Raw genomic sequence first — 22,908 nt, forward strand, 5'->3', positions numbered from 1 at the left:
TTCCAACCGCTGGACATTGGTGTAAACAGGGCATTCAAAGTGAAGTTGCGAGCGGCGTGGGAGCGAAGGATGACAGATGGCGAGCACAGCTTTACTAAGACTAGGAGGCAGCGCCGGGCGAGTTTGTGAATGGATTGTGGATGCTTGGGCTAACGTGTCTGCTTGCACTGTTGTTCGAGCTTTCGTAAAAGCCGGCATGATTTCTGAGGAGCCGCACAGCAACGAGACTGACTCTGACGAGTACGAGAGGGAACCTGGCGCGAACTTGCCCAGCTGTTAATTTCAGATACAGAACATGAGGACTTTGATGGATCTGTGGATGAGGAGTGATCAAAAAATAACGTGAGTACATTGTTGCATACTTCAATAAAGTACAACCGAACTCAATTTTGCTCCCGCTGCCTTTTTAAAAACATTGTTTCAGCGTGCATGCATGCTACCATATGTTTTAAGCTAGCGTATGTTTTACCATGCCTGCGCTCAATAATACGGTGCGCCTTATGTATGTGTTAAATACAGAAATAGACCCCGTAACTGAGACCGCGCCTTTTAATACGGTGCGCCTTATGGTCGTCAAAATACGGTACTTGATATCTGTACTGTATGCGTCAGAACCGCCCCCTAAGCTTTTGATGAGCCAATATTTTGAACTAACTTTTGATGGACAGGCCAATGAGTTTAGGAGTACAGATGTGTTGTCATCTTTCCTTCACCCACTGTTTGTCTGATTTAGCACATGGGGCCCATACTTGGTGGGTATATGAGGTTTTCTTTTTTATTTTATGACCTTACAAATCTATAGCAGTCTTCTTTTCACAGTTCCACAAATCTGCAGAACCAGCGTGCCAGGTCAGCCTCTGGAGCATGTTGAGTCTTCCATGTGGTATTATGGAACTATTTACTGGCTTCTCTTTATTGCTGTAGCTCACATCACTTACCCTGGAGGTGGCAGTGAACTATTTGGAACGTAGTCCTCAATGTCTGATAGACTGCATCCTTGCTCTTGTTTTACTAATTTTCCTCTCCATGTATCCCCCCTTCCTTCCGCCCCCACACTTTCCTGCTCTTTAATACTTTTTCAATATTTTATAACTCTTCTTTTTTCCTGTTCTTCTGTTAATCATTTATTTCCTTTGACCATCTCTCCCTCCATTAATTTAAATTCTGAACGTCAAGGTTTCTTTGTCTATTTTTACTTTTATTATTTGTTCTCTAGCACATTATTACTGAACACTAACAACCCTTTCAAAGGATTGACACGCTCTTTTTTTTGTTTTTTGTTTTTGTCCTGTTTGGCTTTTAGGTCAAGCAGAATGAAATATCTGTATCCCTTTTATGCCGGAACAATTTTACTGTGGCACAGTGGAGTTTTTAAGCTTCCGCTGTGGTTTCTTAGTATTATAAATGAAGTTTATTGAGAATCAGAGTCTAACAAAACAAGGTTTCTAGAGGGGAGAGAGAAACGAAGACAAAAGACAAAGCACTAATTGTAAACAGGATGAGAGAAGTAAGTCATTACATTATCTACATCAATGAAACATTAGATATGAGTGTTGCATGGGGCTGTGGTGCTACACCCTGTGAGGGAAGGACAGGACAAGATAGAACAGGACAAGGACAGGAGAAGAGGCATGCAGGACAAGGGTCGTGAACCCAGCTGTACAACTGAAGTGGGGTGGGATTGACGATAGTAAACGATAAAAGTCTATTGGTCGAGAGTACGAGTGAGGGGATACACAAGCAATTTGCATATTAATGGCTTATTTATCGCAATAACTGAGTGGCCCCACACCCAGTGAAAGTGTCACAGGGGTGTGTGCCTGCGGACACATACAAGTGAATTGAGACCGTTTCTCATGCACAAAGACTGACAGAAGTGTCCTGGAAGGGCTTTGCTCGCACCGCAGAGGCTGAGGACCCCACCCAATCAATCGAGGGGCGGGATCGGGCCCAGGGGTCCATCCGAGAGCACCCCGGTGGACAGGATATGTCCCACACCGAGGGACCCAGGGCGGTCCGCCGGCCCCACCGAGGCGCCCCGGCAAAAGGCCACCCGGTGGGGGCTGCAGGGACCCGAAAGTTTACTTTCACACACGAAGATCGCCTTGTTATTGTCAAATGATTATCCTGTGATGTGGGGTGCGTTAAGAGTGATTTTTCCTCCCTGATGAACTGAGAAAGCAGTCAAGGCTGACAATTGTAAATGTTAAACATATTCAATAATTTCCATCCAAATCCTGATTTGTGTGGTCAACACCGAGGTCGTCCGATCAACGGACACCGTAATTGTCACAAGGTACAGAACGAAAGCCAATTAGGAAGTGACCTGAAGCTTGCATTGTGACTACATTACTGTACTAAAGTGGACATCAGGTAATTGTACTCAACTTGAGTTTTTTTTTCCCCCCAACATCTTTTAGTATTACTCCCCATATTTGATAACAGATACTCTCTACTCCTTATTTTGTCAAAATACTGTAGGCATCCACTGATAGTGGCCTAGTGTAAATGTAGATGTGGTATTACTTACCTTTTAAATTTATTGTTTTGCACACACAGTACTACCTCTCCTGCTCTCTATTTTACACTGTGACACAATGTTAACGCTATTGTTATCATTTCCTGTTACTGATTCGGCTTCATGGAAAGGAGATTAAAGGTTAGTGCATGCGCATCTGCTGTAGTAGTAGCTGCCATCTCATCCCGTTTATACACTTTGCTATTGTTCTATTGCATTCAACAAAAACTAAGATTAATGAGCATTGAGTAGATATTGAACATTTTGAAATTCAAGTTTATTCTTAAATAAACACCACAGGCAAATTAATTAAAAGACATTAGATCAGAAAAAAGTGCAGATTACAATCATTCTTTCATTTTAACATCCGAGTGAAAGAGGGCACATAAGTGGTTACATGTCGCACCCTCTGCATGGTGACATTTCAAACAATACCTTTTGACTAACTCCGATTGTCATTAACTGCTGTGGAACCAAAGTTGGACATAAATGTCAAAATCACGAGGTGCAGGTTTTCCCCACGTCTTCCATTAACACCTAGCTGGGCTCTTGGCACCAACCTCGCGGGGAACAACAGTGCCTCCCGTGCAGGCCCCAAGATCTCCTGGGAAATGATTGTTCAACTAATGTCGTTATAAAATTCAATACGCACTTGGCTGCGCTCCTGATTCCTGCAGCACAATGTTGGTAATCCATCACAGGAAAATTGTGAATGAAGGCGAGATTTGACCGAGTGTGTTGCCACAGGCAATGTATTGTTGATGTGGGCCAAGACGTGTGTTGATCATTTGTCAGCTTGAAAAGCGTAGATAGACAGACGGACAGAAAAATAAATAATAATAAAAAAATCCCACTTTCGGCTCACCAGTTCAACGCAGCAAATAATATTTTCTAGGGCGCGTGCCAGTCATGGGCCCTTAGAAACATCATTACTTTTCTCTACCCTGCGGCGTCCCCAATATACAGACAGGTGGACAGACAGATAGACAAAAAGGCAGACAGATAGCGATAGACATCTAAGCCGGCTACATTTTGCAAATGAACGATGAAACCAAGGTTGAACTTTTTGGACATAATTCCAAAAGGTAAGGTTGCGCAAACCATGGTTATTATAGGAAACAAAAATGAACAAAATAACCAAAACTAAAATTGAAAATTAAAACTACCGGTAACTGAATTTGAAAAAGGAAAAGTCTAAATGAAATAAAAACCAACTATAATGGAAAATCCAAAACTATTATCACTCTGATGCAAACAGAACATTGCTTCACACCAAAAGAACACTATAAGTGAAGTGGTGGTGGCAGCATTGTGCTTTGGGGCTGTTTTTTCTTCAGATGGAATTGGAGCCTTAGTCAAGTTTGAGGGAATTATGAACACTTCCAAACTGTCCAAAGTTCAGTGTAAGCACAAAAGCAACAGGCTTCTGACAGAAGCCCAAAACATGTCAGGAAAAACATATTAGAACAGTTGAACTTTATTTGGGGTTAATAAGTGGCACTTTAAATGGTGCCACATCAGTGGTGGCCAGTGTAATTCGGACGTGGGTCTTCATTCAGCAGCCAAATCTCAACCTCTATACCCTGAACTGGTCGCCAGCCAATCGCAGGGCACATAAAAAGAAACAACCATTCGCAGTTACATTCACACCCTAATTTAAAGTCTCAACCTTTCAACCTACCATGCATGTTTTTGGGATGTGGGAGGAAACAGGAGTGCCCGGAGAAAAACCCCACGCAGGCACAGGGAGAACATGCAAACTCCACACAGGCGGGGCTGGGATTTCAACCCCAGTTCTCAGAACTGTGAGGCAGATGTGCTTACCAGTCATCCACCGTGGCACACTGTTGGAAATCAATTAATACAATTTTATGTAAGTTGTAAATGCAGGTCAGTGCTTTCGATAAGGGTTAGGCCAGCAGAGAAGGGTCTGAAGGCCCCCACTGCACACCTCTGTGGTACAGTAATCCAACGTTCATCACAGGGGTTACGTTCCAGACCACCACTACGATAGATGAAGATAGCGACTATATATTAATTTGTTTGTGTGTATATGTATCTAAAATTGTTTTCTCGCACACCCAGGCTGTATCTCCTTCACGCTTGGATCCTCTACCAAAAGCCTGTGAGCTTGAGGGTTCTGCGCAGTATCTTAGCTGTTCCCAGTTTGGCCTCTTCTGGACGGAGATGTTGGATGTTGTTCCTGGTATCTGCAGGAACCATACTCCCAGCTTGGGGGTTACTGCCCCTGGTGGCCCGATCGCCACAGGCACCACTGTTGCCTTCGCCTATCCACATTTTCTCTTGTTCCTCCTTCAGTCCTTCCTGTCTTCTGATGTTTATCCACCACCACTATGCCAAGGTAGTTGCCCACCAGCCAATTACCAACATTTGTTTCAACTCAAAAGTACAGGTTTTGAATTTAATGTTTCTTGTCCAGCTGGTATACCTGCCTCATGTTTTGCTTTGCATACTTACAAGTTAGAATTATGTCAAACAAAAACAGTACCTTGTAAAAAATTAAAATAAATGCATTTGGGCCGTGACTCACTGGCAACCAGTTCAGGTGTTGTCCGCCTTGTGCCCAAACTCAGCTGGGATAGGCCCCAGTCCCCCGGGACCCTGAACAGGATTAGTGGTATAAAAAATGGATGGATGGATAAATACTTCATGAATAAATAAAATAACTCATCTACTTAGCTGCATTCTTATGCTGATGTGAACCATGCCTTGCACAAAGGACCTCTCATACTTACAATTAAGAATTGCTGACCTGCATGAAAGTGGAAAAGGTCACAAAGTATCTTTAAAAGGTGTGCTATTCATCCGTCCATGGTAAAATAGATTGTCTATGAGTGGAGAAGGTTCAGCACTGTTGCTTTGCTGCGTAGGAGTGGCTTTCCTGTAACGATGGCTGCAAAAGCACGCCACAGAATGCTCAGTCAGGTGAAGAAAAATCCTAGTGTGTCACCTAAAGACTTACAGAAACATCTCTGTTGACAAATCTATGACAAGTAAAACATAAAGATTGTCATTGGTTGACACCAGGGAGGAAGCCACTAATATCCCAAAACTCTTTTGCAAAAGAGCAGCTGGATGGTCCACAGTGCTACTGGCAAACTAGTCTGTCGACTGTCACAGATGAAACCAATACTAAGTTGTTTAGAAGGAACACACACTGCTTTGTGTGGAGAAAGAAAGGCACAGCATACCACCATCAAAACCTCATCACAACTGAAGTATGGTGGAGGGGGCATGATGGTTTGGGAGAGCTTTGCCAACTCAGGGCCTGGATGCATTGTTATCATCGACAGAAAAAGGAATTCAGAAGTTTGAACATAATTTGTGTGGTATTGGTTTCAGAAAACTTTGTCTATTATTGACTTAGATGATCAGATCACATTTTATGACTAATGTATGAAGAAATCTGTCATTACAAAGGGTTCAAATAACTTTTCCCGTAACTATATACGGTGGTACCTGACCCGACTTACGGGTTTTCGAGATATGAGCCGACATTTGGCCATATTTTTGCTTTGACTTGCTAGTGCAAACTTGAGATAGGAGTGCTTTATGGTGGCAATAAACTCATTTCAACTCACTTCACAATAAGCACCATTTTAACAAATGGTGAACATTTCATCACAAAAGAGATGTTTCAAGCTTTAATGCCACTCCCCGTTGACGTTTGTGGTCAAAATAAGCATAAAATAAAAAGAATTACGAATTCTATATGTAAAACAACCACAGCTTCGGTTTAGGAAAGTCTGCTAGCTTAATACTAACAACCAACCAAATGAATGGAAAACCCCATTGACATGGTAACAGTTAGCATTGACAGTAACGGTTTTAGAACCCTTAAAGAAACGGATTTTTGAAAACCTTTGGTGGAACAACACATATAGACAGATAATATAATATTACTCACAGGCATATGTTCTTAATTCTTGACAAAAAGATGATTACTATTACAGCAAGTTACTGAGTGATAGAAGAGCAGAAGTGTATTCTTCTTCATTTGTCTGCATGACTGTACTATAGAATAGTGCCTCCCGGTGGCCAAGGCGGACATACCAGAAGGCAAAGCACACTGATGGATGAAACATTAGATCTTGAGGCACAAACTGTTTATTGCTTTACATTCTATTCAATTATTTTATCACCCTGTGTTTTTATAAAGTACAATATTATAGAGTGCGCTTTTTCCTTATTTAAAAAAAAAAAGACAGAGGGCTGGAATGGATTAATGGCATTTCCATTTATTTCAATGGGGAAAGATGATTTGAGAAAAGAGCATTTTTGAGTTAAGGATGGACACAGACAAATTAAACTCATATCTCAAGGCACCACTGTACATAAAAATGTGATGTCGCAGATGAAGTTTCTCATAAAGCATACATGACAACACACCAATTGCCTTGTGGCTTTTATTTATGTTGGAGCTCAGCAATGCAGAGTCCCACTTTGGTTAATTATAACGCGTTGAAGTGCTGTATAAGCTAATAAGGGAGCACCAGGTGTCTGTTTGCTTGCTGACTATCACAGATTGTTGATTGAATCCAAAAAAATAGTGCTTGGAATGCACCTGGAAGCTCGGGATCATTATACTCCTGCAGACCTCTGCTAAGGTTGCTGCACAGTACTGTATACAAATACAATATGACAACCTACACACACACATATACAGTGAGGCCTGTAATTTTCATCATAGGTATACCTCACCTATAGGAGACAAAATGAGAAAACAAATAAAAATGTTTTCGAAAATTATGGTGGAAAATAAGTATTTGGTCACCGACAGACAAGCAAGATTTCTGGCTCTCGCAGACCTGTAACTTCTTCTTTAAGAGGCTCCTCTTAATGGCTCCTGTTTGAACTCATTATCAGTATAAAATACACCTGTCCACAACTTCAGACAGTCACACTCTAAACTCCACTATGGCCAAGACCAAAGAGCTGGACACCAGAAACAAAATTGTAGATCTGTACCAGGCTGGGAAGACTAGAAGAAAATAGGTTAGCAGCTTGGTGTGAAGAAATCAACTGTGGGAGCAATTATTATAAAGTGGAAGACATACAAGACCACTGATAATCTCCCTCGATCTGGGGCTCCACGCAATATCTCACCCCGTGATGAAGAACCCTGAGCATCACACTCTACACTGCCAGGGACTCAAATCCTGCAGTGCCAGACGTGTCCCCCTGCTTAAGCCAATACATGTCCAGGCCCGTCTGAAGTTTGCTAGAGAGCATTTGGATGATCCAGAAGAGGATTGGGAGAATATCATATGGTCACATGAAACCAACATAGAACTTTTTGGTAAAAACTCAACTTGTCGTGTTTTGAGGAGAAATGGTCGACTGATCCATGTAAAGTATTGTGAGATTTTGAGTGAAAACCTCCTTCCATCAGCAAGGGCATTGAAGACAAAACGTGGCTGGGTCTTTCGGCATGACAATGATCCCAAACACACCGCCCGGGCGACCAAGGAGTGGCTTCGGAAGAAGCATTTCAAGGTCCCGGAGTGGCCTGGCCAGTCTCCAGATCTCAAACCCACAGAAAATCTTTGGAAGGAGTTGAAAGTCTGTGTTGCCCAGCGACAGCCCCAAAACATCACTGCTCTGGAGGAGATCTGCATGGAGGAATGGGTCAAAATACCAGCAACGGTGTGTGAAACCCTTGTGTAGACTTACAGAAAACATTTGACCTCTGCCATTGCCAACAAAGGGTATATAACAAAGTATTGAGATGAACTTTTGTTATTGACCAAATACTTATTGTCCACCATAATTTGCTAATAAATTCTTTAAAAATCAGACAGTGATTTTTTTTTTTCCCTCATTTTGTCTCTCATAGGTGAGGTATACTATGATGAAAATTAGTAAGGCCTCTCTCATCTTTTATATATGCATAAACTGCAAATCCCAAACAAGTGTGGGATGTACTTGTTTCCACAAAGTAGTAAATCCAGCAAGGACTTGCCGTCAGCTCAGTTTTCAACACCCGGAGTCTCCAGTATCGGTTTGTTTATCGACCACACGTACACATCAAGAGGCGTGTTTGTACAGTAAGTAGGGCACATGTACTTTAACGCACGCTTGGGCTTTTCCTTCTCAATCTATGGATCTATTCAGCAGATGGCAAAAATGCTTGATTGTGAACTGTTGTTGTCGTTTTCCTGGTGGTGATGTTCTTGATCTGTATCCAGCTGTGGTAGTGGTGTGTCTGTGTGTGTGTGTTTGTGTATCTGCGTGATGTCCTGCCACACACAAGCACACGCACACACACAAACGGAGATAAGATCAGTGTTTGTATGCTGCGCCCTTGTGGTGCTCTGCTCTGCTACATCTCTATAACCTGATTAACCGGATAGTTGGCTCCAGGGGAGTGAGGCGGAATTCTTGGCATTTCACTGCATTTTCACAGACTATAAAGCCAAGTAGTCGAGCAGACGACGTGTGGTGGTTCTTTAAAGTGTTCAAACGCATGAAAGTGACAAATATCTGCAGCCGAAACTGATTTGGATTTGGCGCCCCCCAGCATGTTTATATGTTTTATGAGTATAAAAAAAAAATTCTCACACTTTTTTGGGGCCCACCTGGTGGCCACAGCACCCCAAGCGGCCGCTAAATTTGCATTTGCCTTGGGCTGTAGTGGCTCCTTAATTTCTTAGTTGCTTAATTAATGTACATCCAAATTATATGTAAAGTAAATCACTCATAAAAATACATTATATAAAATATGCATTATTTACAGAGCTTGTTTTACTTACATACTTAGGGTGCTACAAATAAATAAACTATAATATACCTAAAAAATGAGCATCAAAAAAGTAATATTTTGTGTATTGCTGAGTAGCAACAGTTGTAGTAGACACACTTGCATGATGATTAAAAACAGGATCCCTTGCTTCTTTTCTCCTGTAAAGTTTGACATAAACAGTATGCATATGTATATGCAGGTTGTTTGTGGAGCCTGCTCGATATGAAATTTCAATTTTGCAAAGTCTGCACTCTGTCCTCGATCTAGTTTTAGATTTCTTGTGTTCAATTTGTGTTTCGACTGATGCTTCAGCCTTCGTCACGTGTCTAAAAACAGCAGTGAAATTCCCTTTCTGCCCCCGGTAAAGAATGAGGTCCCAGGTGTGCGGGCGCATTTACGCCCCCTCGTCCCTGTTGATGGTGCTGTGCCCCCACGCCTCCTTTATCCATTTTTTTGAATGTATTAGTTTCTGATGTGATGACTTTCCCCTTATTCCATTCCATGATGTGATTGTAATGATCTGTTAAAGTATGTCTGATTTTTTGTTTTGTTTTGTTTTGTTCTGCCGTTTGTTTTTGTGTCCTGGTGAATGTTCCTGTTGGATCTTTCTCTCATTCTTTCTGGTGTTCTTTTCACATTTGACATCATACACAAAATCCCTCGCAAATCATGCAAAAAAAAAAAAAAAGACTGTCACGCCACGAAGACAAAGGGTGAAGCATCAACCAAAAACATCAGCCAGGTAAGAACATTTCTCCCCAAAAATATTTTTTCTGAACACAACAAATCTAAAACTCATCATAAAAGAAGACGACGAACGCAATTGCTCTATTTGCTTTAAAATACCAACAGTATTTTTGCTACCAACATATTACTATTGGGCTGGCTGTGGATGCGTTTCCTTACATACAAAGGATGAGTGGTGACACGTTTGAGAACATACATTCAATCAATTCCAAAGAGTCAATTGTGCCCTATTAAGATGTCCTCCGTCTGAAAGCGGCCGCCTCATTACCTTGATCTTGCTGGGAGAGCGCTCAGGCGAGCGGCGACTGTATCCGCTCGTATCGACAGCACAGCCGTCTCCGGGTGGTGACAAGGACGGCGATTGATTGGGCTTAAATAAGAGTGAAGAGGAAGATTGATTGCCATCGATCCAATTACCCCACCAGGGTGCTCTTCCATCTTTGATTATGACCACTTTACGCCCAATCAAGTGCGCTTGAGTTGTGATGAGAAGGAAATCCCATCAAGGGGCCGGAGCTCAATTTGCAAAGGCTCTAATTATACGCCGGATGTTGCTATACAAGGTCAATGTGTAGCAGGTGCCATCGAGCACCATGACAATAACACTGCAGATAATTCAGCTCTGAGCGTGTGGTCAAGCTGAGAATGACGGGCTTTGGGTGCATAATTCATGCCTCTATAAATGCTTATATCATTTGTGATGCAAATTGAATGATAACAGCAGTCTCGTGTACTTTTTGATAGTTTTTTTTTTTTTTTTATTGAAAGCTTCATCAGAGAGAGGGAAAAAAACGACTCATTAAATCCAAGTTCACATCCACAGATGTACAGATAGCTTCTCAAAGCTCGCACACGCTGTGCAGCATGTGCGAGGCGTGACCACGTCCTGCCCGGTGCTGAAGACAAGTGGGTTAAAAAAAAGAAAATAAATCAACAGAAATGAAAAGAACAAAAGCCGCTCTGCTGTCCAAGTAGTTTTATCCCTCCAATGAATCCCCTATCTTATCACGCTTTATAATCTTCATCTGGTCAGCCTCTTTCATAATGATTGATGCATGGTGTATTTCTCAAGGAGCTGATTTAACTCATGACTGCGCTTCTAGGCCTGCGTGGCCAATCAATAGAGAATCAGAAGTTAACCGAAACATCAATTAAAAAGCAGGAGGTCTATGTTCTTGTTTGGGTATGGTGTGTGTTTGTGTAAGGGGAGCGGGTGTGGGCGGCACTCGGAGCAATTTCTTCGCTGCATTATGTGCATGCGAACGTGTATTGGCCTGGCTTGTGATGGGTTATTGAGCCACAGCTCTCGCTTACACCTGAAGGCGAAAGTAAGTGAACGAACAGGAGCAGCCTCATGTGCATCGCGTGTGGCGCAGACACTGACATTGCTTCAGACTTAAGTATGGCTGAAGTGGTTCTGAAAGAGGAGTGAAGACTGACAGACTTAAAATGGAATAAAACTGTCAATCACCGAAAAAGAGTGGGCAAAGACACGATGTGGATAAAAGAGCTTTTTTCCTCTTCTTTCTATTTTTTAAATCAAATATCTTAGCATATGCGTGTGAAGAAAATCCAGTTAGTGTATGAGCTATCCAAGTTCGTCCCAACATTTACTGCATGTTTCCAGTAGCATCATTTTAAAGTAGTACAAGGAAAAGCACTTGATGTGACTTTCAAGGAGGAAAAAAAATGAGGGTCATTTACTGCAGCCTGCAGGTAAGACATTGTCAACAAACGGTCTAAATTCACACATACATGATACAGAAAAATACAAGACCACAACATACAGTCAAATTTGTTTGTTATATTCTCCATTCCCGAGATCATGTGTGAAATTGTGAGGGCAAAAGCTATTGCTGTGGATGCCAACCTGCAGTTGTGTGGTCTATTTCTCTGTGAGGTGCATGAGTGAAAATGCAATTCCCCTTTTGGGGATGAGCGTGTATAATAAACAACAACACAAAAAACAAAACATGGTAAACCTCAAAATCCAAGCGCCCTTAAGAAAAGTCAACACGTCATCTCATGAGACATCATCTTAGCGAGCACCAAGAGAATTAAGGGTGTTTTTTGGGGAAAAAAAAAATATATATATAATATATATATATTTATATATTTTTTTTACATGCCACCACAGAAGAGTACCGGTGTTGACAAAAAAAAAACAAAGTGTGGTTCAGAGAAGCTGTACATGCATCTCTGTCCTGGATGCTTATAATATGGCTCATGTGACAGTAAGTCAACAATAATATTGAAAGAATAGTCAGCGTAGTATTCTTGAGCACAAGCAGTAAGCTTTGTCACAGAGGATCACCGTTAAGGAATGTAGTGTTTTAAGTTGCTGTTAAATAGTTGCTGTAAAGGTGTTTGCAATTTATAAAAAAAACATCCATCCATTTTCTGAGGCGCTTATCCTCACAAGGGTCGCGGGAGTGCTGGAGCCTATCCCAGCTATCTTCGGGCAGGAGGCGGGGTACACCCTGATTTGTTGCCATCCAATAGCAGGGCACACATAAACAAACAACCTTTTGCACTCACATCCACACTTACAGGCAATTTAAAGTCTTCAATCAACCTACCATCCATGTTTTTGGGATGTGGGAGGAAACCGGAGTGCCTGGAGAAAAAAAACACAGGCACGGGGAGAACACGCAAACTCCACACAGGCGGGGCCGGGATTGAACCCCGGCCCAAGAACTGTGAGGCAGATACTCTAACCAGTCTTTCACCGTGCCGCTTTATAAAAAGAAAAAAGAAAATTATTATTTTTTTTGGTCATAACTGTTAAAAGGGTCAGCAAACCTGACAGTACTACATGGGTAAAATGATCTGTGGCTAATGTTTGACTCTGAAGTCCAAACTTTCTATTTCATCATTTGTCAGTGAAAAGTTGTTTTTAAAACTGACCGGAACTGATTATGTTTGACCTCAGAGCTTCCATGGTCTCTTGAAGGTAGCAGCTTCAATAGGAGTACTTGTGGGATGTGTGTAAGGTGCCACAGGTTAGAGGGGCTCTTAACCCACACAACAGACTCATTCTGGCCACTGGTGCCAGCCTTGACAATGTGCTGTTCACACATTCTGTTCTGGACCATCGCTTCGACACTTGTGATCGCTTTCATGCAGAAAATGTCCAAGTACCCAAAGCTGCAAGACACTGAAGACACACTGTGTCAGGAGTGACAGGCGGATAGAGCACAGGTTATTATTATTATTATTATTTTATTTTTTTTCCCCCTGAAAAACTCCTTATGTCCAAAATTCCCCTAAGAGTTACATTATGTCTCTGTATCATGATTATACAGGTACATGTAGCCTAAAATGGAAAGAGGAAAAAAAAAAAAAAAAAATTGCAAGTGCAAAGCTTCCACCTGTAGAGGGCAGTCACTTTACAGATTTCGAAGACAACACACAGACGCCACTGTAAATTGTCTATATGTGAACAGGGTTGAAATGATCCATGAATGATGATGAGGAAGAGGACAAAAGCCGATGTAAATGAGACACAATTTGCAGCAAGCACACCGCCGCAGTCGTGCTAGTGTGCCATTAAGAAAACTCCACTGATGTTTGTTTTGCTCGGTCATATTTCACATCTATGGGGAGCTATAATAAATGTGTACCAGGAGCAAACTAATGCCTCTTTCTCTGCATTGATTCTCCATTAGCAAAAATGATGCATGTCTTCCTATTTGTGGTGTTTTTCTCCCCTCTCTCATAATTCCATTACTATTGAATTTCAGGCCATTTCTGGGAATCGCTATACTCGCCAATGTGCACATTCTGTGTTATGACTCCTATTTGGATAATTAATGTCAGGAAAACTTTATAGCTATGCCGTAGCCATACCCACGTTAATAAACACAGAATTGCTCAGTAAAACAACCCCTCGCACGCACGGGAGATGAAAAAAAAACGACAGGAAGGAAATAAAAGTGGGACCAGGGAGTTGTAATGTGCCAGAATTTCTTTCATAGGGAGTAAACCCCAGGTACGGATGGCGAGTGGCAGGTCATACAAGAGCAAAAAGGCTGAGGTTGATTTGATTGAAGATTATGAGGGTGATCATCATGAATGGTCACTGAGAGAATATTGGGGTTTGACCTCTGGAGCTATTAAAACTCAGGACGGGGGCAAATAGTGAGACTGTTTAATATATAAGGGCTGCATAGATTAAACAGCCTTAGCCAATGCTGACGGCACAAGCCAGTGACAGCTCCCTCTTTACCACCATAGCGAAGCTTTAGTCATGTGTTACACTTTACAATCCAGCTACTCAATGTGCTTTACTTCTTAAATACAACACAATTTAGAATGATATGAAAGCTTTGTTAAAAGGCACTAAGCATACAGTTTGATTGTAAGAACATACAGTGCTTAAAAATAAAGGGAACACAATCATTACAGTCCAAGTCAACCGGACTTCCTGGATCTCAACTTATCCGGTTATGATGCAAGTGCGCAATCGTGAGTGAAGTTCCTCTGGTGTTGTGCAAAAGACAGGCAAGTAGCACCCTTCCACCAGTGGCCAATCCAGAAGGTTGGCTGTGTCTCAGCGCAGTGCCATGCACGTGGAAGAGACAGGCAAAGGGGACCAGAAGGGCAACAGAGGCAGAAGGACCTGACCGCTCCTTTGTGCAAGGATAGCTTGAGCAATGCCAGGGACCTCCTGTAGGCCACTCATGTGCATGCTTGTGCACAAACTGTCATGAACAGACTCCATGAGTGTGGCATGAGGATCCAATGTCCACAAGTGAGGCCTGCGCTCACAGCCTGGCACCATGCACCCTGATTGGCATTTCCCAATGAACACGGGAACAACCAGATCAGGAGCATTCCCACACTGTAAAAAGTCTTCTTTCAAATCAAAACTCATCGGCTTACACTTAAAATAAGACGTATCACCGAAAAGGTAACTTGGTTTTAGACAATTCTCACTTGTTTCAATCTAATTGTTAAATAAGTAGAAAAGAATTGTCAGTGCAATGATTTATTTTTTTTCCTATTTACAATGGCATATTTCTCTACTTACAGTCGTAGTAAAAGTAAAACTCTAAAAACAAGTTACTTTTTAGAGGTTGAGTCTTATTTCAAGTGTGATGAATGTTATTTTAAGTGCAATCAGACTACTTTTGACGAGAAATAATATTATTCTTGGTAAGATTTTGTATTTTTGCAGGGCAGACGGTGGACATATAAGCACGTGGAAGCCATACAATCTACTGAGCTACATTATGTAGCTGTCTTGCGAAAACTCACATTTGGGTTACTTTGCGATCTCAGTTTTCCACTTTGATTTTGGGTATCATTCTGCATCCATGGGTCATTTTGTGCTCAACATATTCCACTATGAAATCAATAACTATCTCAGATAGAATATGCCATTAATTGCAATCTGGAACCTGTGACAGTGATTGTTCTCATTTCCCAAAATGCAGTGCAGCAACATCGGATTTAAGATTTGAATGGTTCAATAAGCAACTAGGGCTCAATTGCAATCATTGGCAAACACAAAGCTCCCCTTTTATCTGGAAGAAATTGTTATCTTGAGGGACACCGGAGTGGATCGCATTGTCCCAGAGGGAGACAAATTGGACCCGTCAAGCCTCATTGAGAGGACGACCGAAATTGGTTTGTGGTTCTGCTTCTGCACCAGCAAATAAAGAAAAAGAAAAAAAACCTCGTAGAGGGCATGAGAGGGGGCACGAGGGAGGGAATGACGGTGAATGGAAAATTAGAGCGAAGGATCCTGTCTTGGCCATTGCACATTAGTGATGCTAGTGAAGCAGGGAGAAAAAAGCTCGAGCACCGTTGTGGGTGAGGGGTGTTAGACTGCGTTAAAGTGGACAGACATGCCCAGCAGGCAATTTTAATGAAATGATTGAAACCTTATGCACCTTGTGGATGGAAAGGTCCAATGAGATGAGCTGTGGTTGTTGGTGCAACCCAACGAGGGTTGGGACTGACAATTAGGTCAAGGTAGAAACTGACAAACATTTTGTAATGGCTGTCACCATCCCTCAGGTAACATTCGGTTATCCCTCTTTTCGCTTTTGCCTAAATGTATTGACCCGCCAGGAATACAATGCTTATCCTGCCCTTTTCAGTTCTACACTAGTCTCATTCAAATCACATTTTTCCCATTTGGCATCAACGATAACTACTTCTGTGGTGGCATTTGGAATGAATCACTCAAAAGCACACTTAAAGCCAAATAAAACCCAAAATGCAGCTTTGAATCTTTTCGAGACCTTGCGAGATAAGATGTGAGCTCACCGATAGAAAGTGGTTGTTTGTCCGAATTTAGAAACAGTTACAGTTAAATTCAGATGTTCCACAATAATTGTTTCTTGGCTATGTATGTGACTATTAGGGGTGTAACAATTCATTTTAACAATAATTTGATTCGTATCACGATTCGTGGCTGGACCCAAAAACCCCTGTTCCAAAGTTTAATATACTGACTAGAAACGCAGCACCGTGAAGTTTCCACGAGGAAAAGGTTTTAGCAATACTGTCAATTACACATATTGGGCTCGTAAACGTGAACAAATCTGCTCTTTGTAACACAACGTGAGGCTTGAAAACAGTTGATATGGTTTCTCGTTGTCCTCTTTTGCCCGACAAAGTTCCTCCACGTACTCTGCTATCATTCTTTCAAAAGCTAAATATTTCATCGACGGTCACAGTTGGTCGCACCTTCAGCAACGCTCTCAGCACTTTTACTTGACACATTTTTACATGGAAATCACAACACTTGACGCTTACACTTGATCTATGCTTAGCAATGCGTTGATCTCTATGTTAGCCGCTAGCATGCTCAACTAAGCTTGCTTGAAAGGCTTCATTGTGCACCTAGTCGAGTCATACACATGCATCCATATATAGTCTGGTGTGCTTAAATCCAATGCTGTTATTTCCTACTATCGATATAATCGATTGATTTCCATTTAGAATCGATACATTTCGTCTGGAAGGCCACATGCCGAGCACAGATCGATTAAGCAATACATCGATGTCGTGGATGAATCGTTACACCCCTAGTGACTATGTATATATGATGTAAAGAATGCAGTAAACAACCCTCATTATTTTATTTTGGTGTAAACTTAGAACATGAAGTGAAGAAGGGGCAAGCTGGAAAACAATATATTGCGACGGGAGCAGGGCGTATTAAGCAACATTCCCCAATCAGTTGAGACGAATTTCCCTGTACAATGTTACCCGCCCCAAAAAAGTGTGTGTGTGTGTGTGCGCGCGTGTGTGTGTACGTGTTATGAAGGATCCTTAAGTTCTGGTCCGGCCATCAAGGTCAAATAAAAAAACAACAACAAGAGCAACAACAACAGCAACAAGAACAACAGCAATATCAACATCAACAACATCATTAACATCAACAACAACCAACAGAAAAAATGAGACGGAAAAAAAACAACAACCTCTGGTTCAGAGTGTATCTTCATCTTTGGTATAAAAATGGCCATCCGTGGGCTGCATTTGATCCACAACTAGGAAAAACTACAGAAATTGTCAACAATTTCCTCTATTGCTTTTGCACTGATTGATCTCAACCATAAGCTCCTATCCTCTATCTACTGTTTTTGTTTCACTGCCAGAGTTTTTTTTGTAGGTTTTTGTACATTTTATATATTTTTTTCCCTTGTTTTTATTGAGATTTGCAGTGTGACAAGCAAAGCGGGCTAAAAACATCTCAAAGCTCATAAAAAATGTAAAATGTGGCCGATAAAAAGCTGTAACGTCATTGACAGCAACATTGCTTGGTAAATAATAAGGATGACCATAAAAAAAGCAAGTTCAGCGTTTTGCTGACAGACTGCATCTGCACGCAGCACGTTTTCTCATATATTTTTTTTTTCCTCATTGTGAAGAATCTCTTCAGAGCGCAAGTCTTTCTGTAACAGGCATCTAGTTCTTTTAACACATAGTTACCTCCGACATAATCATGATCAAAGCATTCTTCTTGGAAACAAAAAAAAAAGCTCCTCTCTATTAAATCTGTACAGCTAAGTGATAGATTCTGTTTCCTCTTTAAATGACTAGTCCAGTTTCTTGAACCTTCCAAGTGGTCCAAAATACCGATTCGCTTATGTTTCTGTTGTGTTTTCCCACCACCCCCAACCAGACGTCAGACTTGAACTTGCACAAAGTCTCTGGCGCCCTTGAAATTAAGGCCATGAAGATTCAAGAAAGAAAAAAACACTTTGTTTTCAAATATATCTAGAAAACTAAAATTTAACACTAGAACATAAAAAATATCGAAAACAACTTGTAGCTTAGTATCTGAGGAAGACAATCTCTGTGTGTATCTCAAACATGACTCCCCCTTTCTAATTACAAAATAAACTTCACCTTCACATTCAACCTTTTTTTTGTCTTTTGTCTGTACATTTTTTGTTGTTTTTGCTTTTTTTTTTTGTTAAATTGGTTGAGAATTTTCTTTGAGAAAATTTTCTAGCGTCAGCCCAGCCCTTCAGGCAGGTTTTCACACTTAACAATTTCACTTCTTTGCACTGTGCCCCACAATATCTCAAACCCCTTTCTCACCATCCACTGCTTCCTTGTTTTCTTTTTTTTTTCTTCCCCTAGTTGACCAGGTAGAAAATGAAAAAAGTGTCTCTTTTTTGGTGCCTGGGCAATCTGGAAGCAATCTCTTTTTTTTCCTTCCCCCCCCACTCACATTCACAGTGCAGCCACCTTCCGTCTCAAGGCAACGCTGTCACAGGAACATTCTCTCAGGTTGTTGCTATCTGATGGGAAAGGAGAACACATGGAGAGAAGAGATGCCGTTGCAATCAAAATATTCCAGACCAAAAAAACAAAACAAAAAAAGCAATACAGCTGACATATTAGACTGGGGATTGAAACTCAAAGAGATATACCTAAAACAATCAGAAAAGTTTAAAATGTCGCCATTATGAGTAACAGAAACAATTCCGTTGTCAGCAAGGAATCATTTTACGACACAAACATTTTAGAATGTATTAAAATCACATTCCACCGAGCTCCTTTCAATTGTAATTTTGCCACTATCCATTCCGTTTTAAAGCTGCAATTAATAGCTAATACAATCAAATTAAAACGATTTATTTTCATTCTAGACAATAACTTTCGGCCATATAATCTTAATTCAAACATGACCAATGAATGCAATATCTATTATTGTATACTTTGCAGAGGTAGTGTATATTCCTTTTGAGGAATATCCCTTGGAGGGAAAATACAACTTTAGAGACGTCTTCCCCCAAACCTATATTATATTCTTACTTTTTGTTGTCTTGAGCCGCAACATTACTTACAAGCATGTGTCTAAAAAACAACCAGCTCTTTAATAACTTGTTGTTCAAGTGCAGATCGGGTTACGACAGAAATGAGGAACACACACATAGTGATTGATGCTCAATGTATGCCTGAACAATGATAGAAAGGAATATAAGTAAGTGAACAGTAAGTGAAAGCCACAGCAGAAGAATAAAGTCTCCGTGGTTCAAATATTTGGGAATCATTACATAATGTCACCTGTTTAAAAAAAAAAAAAAAAAAAAAAGCTCTGTCGAGGCTTTAATCAACACAGCGGCTGGCAAGGAAAACTCATCGATGACTTAATGTTCTTGCTTTGTTGCTAGACTTACTTGGACTGGTACGAGTAAGCAGAAACGTGGTCGGCGGAAGCATCCACCTGAATCTGTTGCTGCTGGCCAGTCACCTCCTGTGATGAGGGAGCCACTGTTTGGGGGGAGGCATCCGTCACCACTCCCTGAGAGAGAACACACAATTGAGGTCAAGTGTGGGCTTGAAATTCACCGCCAATTCTTAATATATTCTTTTTTTTTTTTTAATCAGTGCAACAAAACCATTGTTGCTGCTGTTAAGTTGTCCACTGCATTATAACGCTGCCTCAAATATCTTGACCAATTTGATTGCTAAATTAAATAAAAACCTACAATTATAGAGCATTCCAACTACACACAGTAAATTGTTTATTTTACATTACTGATTCATTATATTGACTGATCAAAAGAAGGCCTAAAATGGTAAAATAAATTAAAAACTGTAAATTATATTTAATTAATCCTGCTGTAATACAAATCCAATCCATTCAGTCTTCCTATATTGTCAGTGGAGCAAATGTGATATGTCATTCTCGTTTAACTGTTGTGTTTCAAATTTAGTATGGTCTATTGGTAGAAAATTGTGTTCAAACACCTGTGTGACAAACCCATCATAAGAACATGCAAACTCAATGTGCACTTCCTTTATAAGTATTGTATGAAGGAGGCGCACCGAAAATGATGTAAAACAGCAGCTTGAAGCAATATACAAAAAAAAATTAATCTAATAAAAAAGATGAGAAACGTATACAAGACTATGTGCTACAAACGGGAAAACTAGAGAGACAGATGAATCAGTCAGATGAGACACAAGAGCTGATTGGCTGATACTGAAGGGGGCGGGGCTGACAGAACAGATGAAACTGAAACATTGGGGAGGGTGGGGAACACCCTCCCCTCCCCAAAACAAAACGACAACAGATATTTGAATAAAAGGTTACACAGAAAACTCAAGTCCCACATAATGATATATGACAGGTTGGCGTCTGTAATTTATTTATTTTATTTATAAGTTTCTTGATACCCCAAGAGAAGTAGCAGTTCTAATAGGTCCCAGTGCTGACGTTTGACATATTGTACATTTAGCTACTTATTTAAATAGGATAAAATAAGGCTATATAGCAGTAATGATAATAAAATAGTACAACCACAGTACAGTACTCCCATAGTACAACATTGATAGTAAACATGGGGTTAAAGTGACAAAGACTTGATATGGGTAGATCTTTGGAACATAATTTGATTAGATGCTCCACATCAGCAGGTATTGCTGACTTGAATTTTAACATTTCATTTATAGCTGAAGCTAGTTCATTTAAGCACAAAACATCATTTCCATGTCCATTTCCAAGTGTCCTTTATTTCATAAATGGAGCTAATTAGGAAATTGAGATGACAAGCACCCCGCCTAATAGTCTTCACAGACATCACTGAGGACTGAGTGTGCACATACTTATTTAGGAGGAAAAACTAAATAACAGATCAAATCTATGCATCCATTTTCTACATTGCTCGTACAGTGCGGTCGCGGGTGAACTGTAGCCAATCCCAGCGGAGGGGAGAGGTGGGGTACACCCTGAACTGTTCACCAGCCAGAATAGACAAAATCCTAGACTAGAATATCACGATCATATATGCGCAAAGCTAAAAAAGATGAATGTCCTCACTGAACAGGTCACAACAGCCTGTTTCATGTTAGGACTATGTTTGCCTGCATCGCGTCAATCTCCTTTAACAAGCGCTCAAGGATACTGCAACCTGTCTATACATCAGCCCTCCAGACAGCACATGATGCATTGATATACACCCGGCTGCTAATGCCGGCACTGAGTGGACACTGGTGAGGAAGATGGAAACGGTAAACAGGGGCCCGAGGCGACACTACAACTACATCTCTCTGCCGCCATCCCACTCCTGCATTCTCCTTTCAGAGAAGAGAGGGGAAACTAATGTGTCTGTCAGGGGGGGAACTGTCATTGTCTGTGCTTGCGGGGTTAGCCAGACAAGATGTGTGTGTTTTGCTCCCTACCATACCCAAGCATGTATGTGTGTGTGTGTGTGTGTGTGTGTGTTAGGGAGAGAGACAGCGGCGGCTGCACTGTATCTCACTTGAGCTCCTGTCATCTAACACACGACTGATAGTCCATCTAAATACGACCACACTGTCAGTTGCCAGACAGCAATCCCACTCTTCTGCGTTCATGATTTGTCATATGCTCCAGCAGATACTTAAATGTAATTCAAAAATACTTTGAAGGAAGGTGACCATATTCGGGTATGTAAAGCGAGAACATGTGCAAACGTTCTCCTTATAGAAGAAATGATTCACATGTAAGATGACAAACAACCGCATGAACAGCACATGAGGCTATACAGTTACCACATTCAGATATGAGCGGAAGAGAGAAATGCAAATGAAATGAATGCTAACTGATATCATTGCAGATGGGTTTTCAAATCCATACTAAACATACCGAAAAATTGGCTGAAATTGAGCATTGTCCAAAAAGCCCGATTATTTGATATCTCGAAAAGATTATCTTGAGCATTATGGTTTTTCCTGGGTACGGTCTTAGTGAAGACTGGGTGACACAACACAACAGCAAAAGTTGGTTTCAAGTGACCACTTCATTCAGAGATGATGAAAGAATAAGGAAAAAAAATAATGCAATGCAACAATGCATGGCAACTAAATTAATGATTATAGTCCTGGATTATTTTAAAATCTGGACAAAAGAGGACGTCAGGTAATTTTAAAGTTATGGCAAAAGAGGCTTTTTCATAAAACCTCCATCTCAGCTTGCTTTGCTTGTACTTTTCATTTTTATTATTGGTAGGGGGGAGCACCATTTATTTTTAAAAAGATGAGCAATTGAAATGTTAGATGTTATATCACTGCGTTAAACATCGCTTGAGCAATATTTTATCATGCTTGAGCAATCGCCAGACTTTGTACTGTCAAAGTTTGCATATATGCCATGCACACACCTTCTGACTGGAAGGGTATGAAACAGTTTACAACACCACCTAAGGTCTCGGCCGATGTGCTTGAGATAACCGATGGAAATTCCCCGCACCGAGTGAGACATAGATAAAAGGAGACAGCAGGTCATTCTGGCAAAACGCTTGTTTAATGATCTCCAGTGCACTGTAAACGTCTTGTGCATGAATTGTTAATCTCCTTAATACAAAATTGAACTCATTCTCGGCCTGATCATTGATTCCTTACACAAGGTAATCAACAAAAGAAC

At 40.9% G+C, this 22,908-nt stretch overlaps 1 protein-coding gene across 4 annotated transcripts in view; it reads right to left on the bottom strand.

Annotated features, from left to right (window-relative positions):
- Positions 1–10,801: 10,801 nt before the first annotated feature.
- rbms3 (RNA binding motif, single stranded interacting protein) overlaps positions 10,802–22,908 on the bottom strand; it is a 308,492-nt gene continuing 296,385 nt past the window's right edge. For 2 of the 4 annotated variants that reach the window (XM_061664510.1, XM_061664509.1), the window contains exons 13-14: positions 19,679–19,803; positions 10,802–18,796 (exon numbers count right to left, since the gene is read on the bottom strand). In XM_061664510.1, coding sequence (XP_061520494.1) covers positions 18,793–18,796; positions 19,679–19,803 — 129 coding nt within the window. In that variant the 3' untranslated portion in view covers positions 10,802–18,792. The remainder of the gene's footprint in view (positions 18,797–19,678; positions 19,804–22,908) is intronic. The other 2 variants (XR_009767246.1, XM_061664511.1) reach the window with 2 other exon arrangements.

Source organism: Phycodurus eques, chromosome 20, assembly GCF_024500275.1.
Source record: "Phycodurus eques isolate BA_2022a chromosome 20, UOR_Pequ_1.1, whole genome shotgun sequence".
NCBI lineage: Eukaryota > Metazoa > Chordata > Actinopteri > Syngnathiformes > Syngnathidae > Phycodurus > Phycodurus eques.